Raw genomic sequence first — 12,038 nt, forward strand, 5'->3', positions numbered from 1 at the left:
TGGGAATCTGTCTTTGATTTGACATCCAGAGGAATGCTCCCAGGAAGGACTTCCATATCTTGAAGAGGGAAGTTGACAGCATGCCTGAGGTTTCTTTTCAAAATCGAATGCTCCTGGATTATTTCTTCAGCTTTTTGGAGGGAAGGGAGAGGCCTGGATGCACTGGAAGTAGCCATCTGTGGTGTGTGTGTCACAGAGAAAGCCCGGTGGTTAATGTCCACAACACAAATCAGCCCCCCTCCCTCCGCCCCCCCGCCTCCCCCACCAAAAGACGGCGGTTGATGACAGAACCTGCTGCTAGGGGGATGGGAGCAGAAGTTTTTACAGTGTTTGCTTTTCATCTGCGCTTATAATGTATCAACGTGGACTATGAAATTGTCCTTGCCAGACTACAGACGGCAGAACCGCATGTGTCATTGGGAGTTGTAAAAAATTTATTGGAAAAAAGGGCAAGCAACCCGTTCTCCCTCCCCAACAGGTGTCTGCGGGCCAAGGAGTGAAATGAGAAGGACAGAGGCTTCCGTCACTGGCTCCGGGCGAGGCTGTGTGATCGCGGAGCGGGAAGCTGGACACGAGGCCTGGAGAAGGGAAGTTACGGGAGATGTTTTGTGGCCCTAAGGGAGTTTCTCGGATGCTAAGGTGAACCCACCCACTGCCCCAGGCCCAGGAAGGAGAAAAGGCTGCTCTGGACTCTGCAGACGGGCTGTTTCACGGAACAGGCTGCTAAGACCGCTGAGTTTGGGGTGAGCTGCACCTGGACCAGGGAAGGCTTCGTCGGCCTCGTCCCCTCCTCGTGGGTGTGTCCTTGGTCTCACGGGCACCCTCGGCATCGCCCACACCTGCCTTGTTAATGACGCGCAGTGGAGGTGACACGGCTCAAGCCTGGTCAGCATCGCCGTGCAGGGCGGGCCCTGTGGCCCGGCCCATCTCTGCTCCTAACCCCCAGGCTCTCGCAACCTCTTCCTAAAGGAGACAAGAGTCATTTTGGTCGGAAAGAGGTATGCTTAAAAAAAAGTCGTCTTTTATTAAAACAGCGATTACAAATACTTCGTTGACTTCCTTTCTCCATCACGCCCGGCTCAGAGTCAACGCATGCAGCATTTGGCCTTCCCACCGTAACAGGTGCCCTCCACCCTGGTGAAGAGTGGGCAAGGGGAGAAGTTACAGGTGCCTCCTTTCCTAGCACAGATGTAGTGGTCAGACCTCTGGCCGAGACCTGTCAGAAAGCCAGCGCCTGTAGGGAGGGAAAGAAAACACTTCAGACTCACAGCTTGCGGCCACAGTGATTTTAGAACATTTGGCAAAGCAACTCTTTGCAAAGCCCTGAGAAGGGTTTTCTCTTCCAAGACTTTGCACTGTCCGAGGTCTGTGCCAGCTATGGCCAGAGGGAAGCCGATGATGAGTAGCAGGCTTTTGAGCGTGGTTTCCTTCTGCCCAGAGAGCTTTAAGGTGTGCGGGGATTTCAAGCTAGTCCCCAAGGAAGTTGCCCAGACACATACCCTATGCTTTAGTAATGCCAAAGTGCATTCCTGACTCTGTGAGCGTCCTAAACTTCCCCCACTCCCGTGCTGCCTGGTTGTACCAACCCCTCCAACCGGAATCCCTGCTTCCCCATCTCTCCTATCACCATCTTCACTGAAATCTGTGTTCCGTTCAGGGCAGGTTGAAAGTATGGCTACCCTATAACACTTCCACTGTTTTGTCCACTTGGACTTCATTCTGCCTTCTTCCCAATATCCCAGAATCTCGTAATCAGAAGGTTTCTAGACTAGTCTTCTGCCCTATCTGATAGCTGCCCTACGATATCCCCAGTAAGTGGGGGTCGAGCCACTGTTTTGCTTGCCTTCGTTGATAGGTCTTATGGCCTGAATGGTGTCCCCTCCACCAGAATGTGTATGTTGATGTCCTCACTAGCCAGGGCCTCACAATATCACTGTATTTGGAGGTAGGGCTTTTCAAGAGGTGATTAAGGTTAGATGAGGTCATAAAAGTAGTCTCTAATCCCAATAGGACTGGGATCCTTATAGGACGTTTGGACCTATAAAGTGATGAGGGCACACAGAGGAAAGGCCACATGCGGACAGGAGAGTAGGCAGCTATCCACGAGCTGAGGAGCGAGGCCTCTGGAGAAGCCTAACCCACTGACACGTTGACCTTGAACTTCATTAATCCTCTCTAGAAGTGGGAGAGGATTAATGTCTGTTGTTGAAGGAGACCCCCCCTGTGCTCTTTTGTTATGGCCCCGTCCAGCTGATGAACACAGCAGGCCATCACCAGCTGTGATGGTGGGAACAGTCCATTCTAATGTCGTATGTCTCTGCATATCGGAAAGATGGTTCTCATACCCATTGAAATTGTCCCCTTATTTAATCCGTATCCCTGTTACAGCTGCCTCATCTGACCTAGAACTGTGGGTGTCTGGTGACTGGATATTTGGCAATGTTTAGGGACATTGAGGGTTGTCACCACTCTGGGGTATGTGGGGAGGATGTTATAGGTATCTGGTGGGTGGGGGCCAGAGGTGCTGTCAGGGACCAGCAATGCACAGAACAGCCCTCTAACAGAATTATCTGGCCCCAAATGTCAATAGCCCCGAGGCTGAGAAATTGTGGTGTAGACCAGTGGTTCTCCATGCTGCATACACATTCAATCAGTTGGGATAATCTTAAAAATATACACTTAATTGTTGTGGGGTGGAGTTTAGGTACTGGCATTTAAAAAAAAAAAAAAAACCTCCTTAGACGCGTCTAATGTTCAGTAAAGAATCGAGAATCGCTGGACCACTGGTTTTCAAATTTTAGTCAGAACTAACAGTACAGAATTCCCTTGTCAAGGTTGGGAGCAGACAGGAAGGGAAGCAAGGACAGCACCTTCTACTATAATATAAAAAAATTAAAATTATTAGGAATTAAAAAACTTGAATAGTTCACGGAAATAGAAAAATTGGAAATATTTTTCTAATCGTATATCCATATAGAAAAAATAGAACACTCACCTGAACAAACATAAAAATTCAGTTGAGACAAAAAAATTCTTAGAAAAATACAATTCGCTAAAATAAACAAATAAGAAATAGAAAATGTAAATAGTCCCATAAATATCAAAGAAATCGAGTCCATAAATGAGACTCTAGGCCAAGATGGCTTCATTAGCAAATCCTACCAAGCACCAAATAAGAAATAGTGTCTACACAGCACTGTTTTTCAGAATAACAAAGTAGAACATTCCCTAGTTCATGGTGTGATGCCAACTTGGTCTTAATACCACCATCTATAAAGATCCGCAATGCAAGGAAAGAAAAGGAAACCTACAGCTCAACCTCCCTGATCTGCAGAGAGGCAAAGATCCTATATAAAATGTCAGCAGACAGAATAAAACCAAGTTTAGTTTATTTCACAAATTCAAGCTTTCATTTAACATTTGAAGATCGGTCAATGCCTATTAACAGTTAAAGGAGAAAAATCCTATGATCGTCCCAACAGGTATAGAAAAATTGGAAAAATTCAACACTGATTAATGATAAAAACTTTCAACAAATGAGAAACTGGTGAGAACTTCCTTGATCTCATAAAGAAAATCTACAGAAGCCTATAACCAGCAGTACACTCAATGCTCAAACATTGAAAACTTTTCATTTGAGATTGCCAACAAGACCAGCATAATGGCTGTCAGCAATTGCATTGAACGTTCTACTTGAGGTTACCAGCCAGGGGAGGAACAGGAGGAAAAAATATATATATATGTAAGGGTTGAAAAGGAAGAAATAAAATTGTCACTATTTGCAGGCTTTCTGATTATATATAGACACTCCAGAAGGAATTAATTAAAAAATTTAACTATGTTGCTGTATATAAGATCAATATAAAAAAATCAATTTTACTTCTGTGTATTAGCAACCAACACATAAAATGAAATTAAAACAAATCACCATATTGAAATATCAAATGCCTCGTTATAAATCTAAGAAAATACAATACTCCTGTATATAAGAATACAATATTCTTTGATAAGTTAAATAAGAACAAAATAAGTGGGAATGCTGTTTTAAGCACTGGAAGATTAATTATTTTTCAAATGTTAATTTTCCCCAAATTAATCTGCAGATTTAACTCCATACCATGAAAATATCAAGAGATTCTTGCAGTAAAACTTGAAAAGCTTATTCTAAAATTTATATGGGAATTCAAAGGACCAAGAATAGCCAAAACACTCTTGGAGAAGAAGGTAGGAGGACTTGCTTTACTGGATTTCGAGACTAATTATATATCCACTGTAATTAGACTGTTTGGTAAGGATGCAAGGACAAACCTACAAATGGAACAGAATAAAGAGTGCAGAAGGGGGCCCATACACATATTGAGAATTGAGGCAGACCAGCTGCTTAGGGGAACAGTTGTGGTTGGGGAGGGGGGATGCTCTCCGTAGAGCTGGTTCTGGGACAATTGGATATTCATGTTAAAAAAAAAAAAAAACACAAACTTTACCCTTAACTCACACATTAAAAACCATTGCCAGGTGGACAATAAGTCTAAATGAAAAAAGAGAAATAATGAGTCATCAGAGGACAACACTGTAGACTTTCTTCATATTTTGGCGGTAAAGAAAGATTTCTTAAGATACAAAAGGGATTTTCCATAAAGGAAAAGATATGACACATTTAGCCACATTATAATCATGATACAAACTTCAGTGTAAGGAAAGTTTCCATTAGGAGAGAGAAAAATCACAGCACAAGGTAGGAGAAGAGATTTGTAATGTTACAAAGGGCTTGCATGCAGAATATAAAAAGGACTACTACAAATCATTAAGAAAAAACAGATAATCTGATAGAAAATATAGACACGTGTTACAAAAGATATCCAAATGGCTAGTAACTATATAGAAAAGTGCTCAACTGAGTGTTCATCAGGAAAATGCAAATTAAAATTCCAAGGAGATACCACTACACTCACCAGACACCTAACATTTAAAAATGATTGACAGTAACAAGAATTGGTGTGGATACGGAGCAATGGGAACTCTCATTCACTGGAGAACGGTGTGGCATTATCTACCAAAATATAAATTTTTTGTGCTATTATCTATCTATCAATCAAAATTGAACATGCATATCCTAGGACCCACAATGCCCCCTACCTCATGGTACCTAGCCAACTGAAAGGCATGCATGAACCAAGCTATATTATTCAGCATGAGTGTTAACATGGTAAAAGTCCAAGAAATATAGGAAGTCATTACCATAAAAGTCAAGCGGTGATTACCTCTGGGGGAAGGAGCAAGGGGTGGGTGACCAAGAAGCCCGGAGGGATATTTTTTAGGTGCCCGCCAAGTCCTGCTTCTTGACTTAAACCTTGGTCACAGGCTACTTGTTTCATGATTCATTAAGTTGTACATTCCTGGTTTATGCACTTTTCCTGGATGCACGTTATATTTTGCAGTTAAAGAAGGAAAAAAGTAAGAGTTGCTTCTGAAAACGTTATCTGCCTGTTCCCAGAGTTGTGCAGGCTCTGCACCGGGTGTGTCCCGTCCCCGACTCGGTGCACTTCCCTGCACTCCCTGCCTGCCCGTGAGCTCCGTGGGTAACTCACACCTGCTCTTCTCCCCTTTCCCAAGGGCGACAACACTTCCCGGAACTTGGTGCTTATTCCAGTCGGTGCTCATGAAGCTGGCCTGAGATACGTGATCCCGCACATCCCGTGGCGGCCGCCAGAGCGCCACAAACCAAAGGAATGTGGAAAAGAGAAAACTCGCTTCTAGGTAAGAACAAGGGGGTGAGAAGGAGCGGAGGCAGGCCTGTTGGCAAAGCAGGTTTGTGCCAGTTTCTATGCTTGCGGCGAAAATAGGGAGTCTTGCACGTGTACATTTATTGAGCCAGTTACAGCTGGATTGTCCAAAATCCCACCTCAATGCAGGGGCAACACCAACTGTCGCTCTAGTCAGGGGGCGATAACCGGTGTTGGTTGAAAGAAGGACCGTTGGATTCAGTGGCGGGAAACTCGGTAGGAAATGGGTGCAGAGAACGGTAGACAGGGAGCGGGGGGTTGAGGGGGGATCCCAGGAATGGAAGTGTGGTGAGCAGGTTGCTAACGGAGCTCGTTCTCTGTCCTTCTGCTCAGAAATGTGGGCACCAAGGTTCCCTTTGTGACATCCGATCAGAGCTACTAGTGAGGTTTTGGAACAGTGTTGGAAGGCAAAACTTGGAGGGCTGTTGATTAAGTTATAAGTGTCTTGGGCTAAAAAACCACCAGGCTGAGGCGAGAGTGAATTGCAAAAATGATAAGGGTTTTTGGAAAAACTATGAGGCCCCAACTCGCCCCCTGCCAGGATCCACGCCCCCTTTCCCTGCCCAGGAACCTGCAGGAAAAGGGCAGGAGGCTCTCGGAAAGGTCAGGAGCCGGAACACCTGACCTGTGGGACCGAGAAGTCTGAGATGTGTGAGGAGCAAACAAACGCGCAGATACACAGAGCCAAAGAATGCAATCTGGGTTTTCCCACCCCTGGCCGCAGAGCCCCACACCTACCGAGGCATATGGGGACGCGGTGCTGGGAAGCGGCAGGAGCCTGGTCCTATGTGCAGAATCAGCTGATCGGAGCCCTCTGGGCCTCAGCGAGTCAGCTGAGGCTCTTTCCCTGCTCAGGACAAGGTGGTGGTTGGCAGTCATGCCGGGGGAAGGGCTGCCCGCCAGCAAGAGGCTTCCCTGACGCTGGGGCATTGAAACCCTTAGGAGTGATGCTGGTGCTCAAGCCATCGGCGGAGGCCAGAGAGGATCCAACTTCATCTCTATGCATCCTTTTCGTCCTCTTTTTAAGATTTTATTTATTTATTTTAGAGAGGGGCAGAGAGAGAGAGAAGCAGACGCCCTGCTGAGTGCAAGCCCGACTTGGGGCTCGATCTCACGACCCTGAGTCATGACCTGAGCTGAAATCAAGAGTTGGAAGCGTAACTGACCAAGCCACCCAGGCGCCCCTCTGTGAATCTTCTTAAGCTATCTGGGGACAAAATCAAATACACAGGCCACTCCTGCAAAGCAAGTAACACAATTCCAAACTGAACTGGAATAAAACTAAAGACTGGAGGCCCCCTTCCACAGGCACGTAGCCCAGTGGGGTCCCTGCTCGCCAACTCCTGCCTTGAAAATCAGCAACGCCTCTTGGAAGTTCATGAGAGTTTTAATTCAATTCTGCCTAGGTTATTCTTAAGATCCACCTGTGTGCCTGGTGACACATCCAGAGTCTTGGGGAAGCGTGTGGAGAGAATGTGGGGTTTGGAACCAGAGCTGGAATCAAGTTCTTGTTATTTGCCGGCTGGGTATTTGAAAGTCAACTTTTCTGAGATTTACTACCAAAAAAAAAAAAAAAAAAAAAAAAATCTGTAAAATGGGGATAATAGTAGGTCCCTGCGTGATAGAGATGCTGGGACATTTAGTGAGATGATATTCGTAGAACTGCTTTGTTCAGCTGTAAAGCGCCACGTGTGGTATTTTGTGAGCACAGCTCAGTTTCCCATGTGATGCTGACCAGGGGCCTCTGCGAAGGTTGGTTTGGCGGCCGCAGGGCCCTTGTGTCTGAGGCGGGGGGAGGGGGGGCATGTTTTTCTCGACGGGACCCAGAGGCCATAGGAGACACATTCTTGGTGGTGGCTGCCAGAGGTCAGGCAGGTGAAAGGAATTTGGGCAAGCAGGTTAGGGTGGGGATCACAGAGTGAGACACTCAGGTGTGGACAAGGCAGGGCAGACTCTGAGGGTCACAGAATGTGCGAGCGGGGAGTCATTTTGCCCAAACCTTCATATTAGAGGTGGGGAAATTGAGGCCCAGACGCCTAGGAGTGCCCATGGTGTCCCAGAAGGAAAGAAAGGAAGGGTATTGAGGAGTGGACCATGCCTCTCTCAGTGGGTTTGGTTAGTTTTGCTCTAGGGAAGTGCTAACCACCTGGGAAAAGGCGTAGCTGAAACAGAACGTCCTTCCCACGTCCCTGGGTCCACTTTGCTCTCCCCCAATCAGCCTCCACGCTGCCAGTACAGTCTCTAAAAGAAGCCATTCCTGATTCTATCCCTCTCCCAGTTTAAAAACCTTTGGGGCCCACACACACCCGGATGGTTTCCTGCTGCAGAAGACCCCACTCAGTGAGACCCCAGAGTCTCCTGCGCCCATGACTCCTCTCTGCCTGACTCGGCAGCCCCGGCGTCAGAGCGGACGGCCTGGGTTCGAGTCCTCACTCTGCCTGTTAGCAGTCCTGTGAGTTGGGCCAAGTTATTTATCCACAAAACGAGGATAATGGTTCTTCCTTCCCCATACGGGCCTGGGGAGAGGGGGGACTAAGGTAAAAGTGAGAGCTTTAGGGTTTTATTTCCCTTCCTCTCTGGGCTTTCACACCCGATAGCCTTTCTGTCTGGTTGGTCTTTATTCCCACCTGCCCTTCTCCTTTCACTAGTTTATTTAACTCTGGCCCACAAATCTGCATGCCCACAGCAGCCAGACAGATAGGGAAAGTCGGCGAAGTAGGCTGAGGCCGAGCGATAGGAAGCGGTGGGGTCTGCAGTGATGGGGGGGGTTGCTTCACTGCTGCTGTACCTAGAGTTCAGGCTTCATTTGCTTGTGTTCTTAAGAGAAGATACAAATCTGATCTTTATGTGACACCTGCTGAGTTTTTAATGTCAAAAAGGAAGTACCAAAATTTTTTTTAAATACCATGAACACCAAAATGACTTCCATCTTTTCCTTCCCTTCTCAGCTCCCTCAGGAAAACCTTTCTGGCCCCTCGAGACCAGGTCAGCCCCCTTGTCACGCCTTCCCTTAGCACCCTGTGCTTAATGGCATTTCACAACGCAATGGTAATTAGATAATTGATTATAAAATTGGGTTTCTCGTCATGCTCTGCTTCTAGAACGTCAGGTCATGCTTTCAAGGGCCGTGTTCTCTTGCCCTTCCCCAGGGCAGTACCTGCACACAACAGCTGTTACGTAAATATTTGTGGAATCAGTGAGTGAGCAGCCCCAAACGATCCTGATTTCTAAACCCCTCGGCTGGGTTCTCATCCAGCTGATGCAGGGGACCCGAGTTGCCTTGTCATTTGGACATCATGCTGTGTTCACAGAAATAAGATTTGTATAAGATAGAAGGGGCAGACATAAGATTTGTATAAGATAAAAGGGGCAGACATAAGATTTGTATAAGATAAAAGGGGCAGACATAAGATTTGTTTAAGATAAAAGGCGGCCCCTTTTTTTGATAGAGATAAAAACTGCTAAAAGAGAATGTCCAGTCATGGTTTCTGGCAGTGACCACACAACCACCATTCACCTCGGGGCATGTGGGCCTCAGTTTCCCCATGGGTGAGTAGATGAGCCCTAATGGCTTTCTCAGAAAAGGGAGTGAACTGATCTCCTGTGAGGGCTCGGCCGGAATCACAGTGTGAGGCTGGGACTCAAGCAGCACCTTCTAGAAGCAGCACTCGGCTCCCTTCTTATCTTAAACTTGGTCCTGTCCCCAGACGGAGAATCAGTGCTATGCAGACAGGATTTGCGTGTTGTCAGAGGACAGCATAGGGGAGCTTCTCCTGGGAGTGTCTGAGCGAGTCCTGTGTATACTAAGCATTCCATCATGTTAGCTAATACTGCTATACGGAATGATTAGTACGTTTGGTTGTTCCTGCATCACCTCAGAAACACTTTAATATTCTCTGCTTTGAATGAGATGCCTGTAGTCATCTGTCGAGGTGACTGACTGAACATAACTCTTCAAGTTAATATAGTGGCTCTCAAGCTTGAACTGCACTGCAGTCACACACTTTGCAGGGCCCCTCAGTGCGAATGCACACGTGCACGCGCGCAGCTGAGGTCAGAGTGGGAGAAGAAGGCATGCACGCTCGCTGGGCGGCATGCACTCGTATTGTTGGTTCTTTGAAAAAAACATGGTGGCGACTCACTAAACTGATTTCTCCACCCCTCGAATGGGTCCCAGCTGGAAACTTAAAACTCCGCATTAGAATACTTTTCCTACCCAGTTTCCAGATGGGGGGACTGAGTTGTCCTTGGAGAAAATGTAGCAGATTTCTGTGATGCAGAGAAGCACCGTCGGATCTTTTAGGGGACTTTGGAGCTTTCATGCTGTAAGTGCTCCCTGCCACAGCCCCCTCATTTTGCAGATGAGACAGCTGAGGCCCAGGATGTATGATTTGCTCGAGGCCATGATAGAACATGTCCCCAGTTGGATCCACCTGTAGTGGCCCACCTCCTCTTACACTGCTGTTCTGACCCAGGGGAGCTGCCCCCTTCCGGCCCGACAGAAAGCTCCCTCCTGTGCCCTGGGGAGATTTCCCACTCCGCAGAACATGGGAGGACTTCCCAAGGAAGACTGAAGACCACCTGCGCACCCCTGAGCGCCCGAGCATGAAGTGAGTCAAAGGTGCAGGGTGAGCTGGCTTTGTGGGAGGGGCAGGTGCACCTGCTTACCGCAGGCCACCTGGGAGGCCCCACCCAGTGACCGGGGTGCGCCAGGGCTGGCAGCCTACACCTCTCGCCCCTGGATAGGAAGCTGGCCTCTCAATGCGAGGAGCCATGTTGCAGAGAGAGTACGTGGTCCCCTTCCACATAGGATGATTTCTAGATGTCCGGGACATAGACGGAGATGGGGGATGCTGGAGCTGCCCGCGACGGGCCCCGATCCCTGCCAAGCACCGAGGGCATGGAGCCCCAAGCACAGTCGGGGAGGGAGACCTGGGTCTGTCGCTCCTGTGGCTGGGCTGCCCTGCGGGCCGGGGGGAGTCAGCCTGGGGTGCTCCCCGGGGGCTCGTCCCTGGGGCTCGGGGGAAAGCCCCAGGCCCCCGGCTCAGCAGGCTTGCCCATCACAGTCTGCCCAAGCCCGCCCCTCAGCCTCCGGGATGCTTCTCTGCCACTCCACCCCCAGGACCCAAGGGGAAGCTGTCCTCAGACCTAGCCCCTGAATTCCTGGCCCAGGGCGAGGGTGCTAGAGCAGGGTCTCAAAGCTCACCTGGGGCCAGGTGGGAGAAGAGGAGGCACAGAATCAGCAGCGGGAAGGAGAGGACCCTCATGGCGCCTGGCAGGCTGGGCCGGGATGCCCGGTGAAGGCAGAGAGGCTCCTCGGAGGCCGAGCCGACAGAGACTTCCAGAGGCGGGAGTGTCTCTGTATTTATAGGGCAGAGGTTGCACAACCGCAGAGGTGATCTGAAGGGTGGTGTCGCAATCCAGAGTGAAATTCTAATAAATAACCCCTCGTGCCATTTGCCCTGAGTAGTCTGCGAGTCATGTGCACACACTTTTCTCTGTCTAGCTGTGACTAGATTCAGCTTTCCACCTGGAAAACCTGGAGTTGGCTCCTCTGACCAGTTCTGTTTGGTTTTTGAGGCTGGGCAATGCGGAGGGGCTTCCTGAAGAAGGCAGCTCAGGCCGGCAGGCCCGCCGTGGCGGAGGTGGGGGGGCGGGGGGGCGGGGGGGCGCTCAGAGAGCCGGACGAGGTGGCCTGGGGGGGGGAGAGCACTGTGCGAGGTGGCTGCCCAGCCCCCAGCCCGTGCAAGTCTCTGTCGCTGAGCCGTGTTCCCTGTGCGATGGCCCCAGACAGCACCCTCTTCCCTGACGGAAGCCCAGCCACTTGCTTTTCACTTAACCTACTGGTGTGGACTCTTCAACAGGCCAAGGCTGCTTTCGCAAAATTCTCTGCTTCTGCGGTGCATGTTCTCCTTGACTAACCAGTGCCATCCTTCCGTCCCTCCCTTCCTTCTTTCCTTCCTTCCTCCCTTCCTCCCTTTCTTTTTCTTTCTAATGGGTGTGCCTCTCAAATCTTTTTAAACCTACCATCCTCCTCTATCACTTAAACCATTTTTTTCATCAATACTTTATTTTTTTAGAGCAGTTATTGGTACACAGCAAAATTTAGGAGAAGGTACAGAGATTTCCCATCTACTCCCTGCCCCCCCAGCCTCCCCCACTGACAGCATGCCCCCCCCACCCCACAGAGGGTACATTTGTTACCACTGATGAACTTACATCGACCCATCATTGTCAGCCTGAGTCCATAGTTTG

The 12,038-nt window shown here is 48.8% G+C and overlaps 1 protein-coding gene across 1 annotated transcript; it reads right to left on the reverse strand.

Annotated features, from left to right (window-relative positions):
- Positions 1-999: 999 nt before the first annotated feature.
- DEFB1 (defensin beta 1) lies at positions 1,000-11,143 on the reverse strand. Its single transcript, XM_025886259.2, has 2 exons — positions 10,990-11,143; positions 1,000-1,234 (listed from the first exon to the last, which is right to left on the reverse strand). The coding sequence occupies exons 1-2, from the start codon at positions 11,048-11,050 to the stop codon at positions 1,086-1,088; spliced, it is 210 nt and encodes a 69-aa protein (XP_025742044.1). The 5' UTR covers positions 11,051-11,143; the 3' UTR covers positions 1,000-1,085.
- Positions 11,144-12,038: the final 895 nt, after the last annotated feature.

This window comes from Callorhinus ursinus, unplaced genomic scaffold (genome assembly GCF_003265705.2).
Source record: "Callorhinus ursinus isolate GAN/ISIS: 27379988/994484 unplaced genomic scaffold, GSC_fseal_2.0 scaffold17, whole genome shotgun sequence".
In the NCBI taxonomy this organism is placed as follows: Eukaryota; Metazoa; Chordata; class Mammalia; order Carnivora; family Otariidae; genus Callorhinus; species Callorhinus ursinus.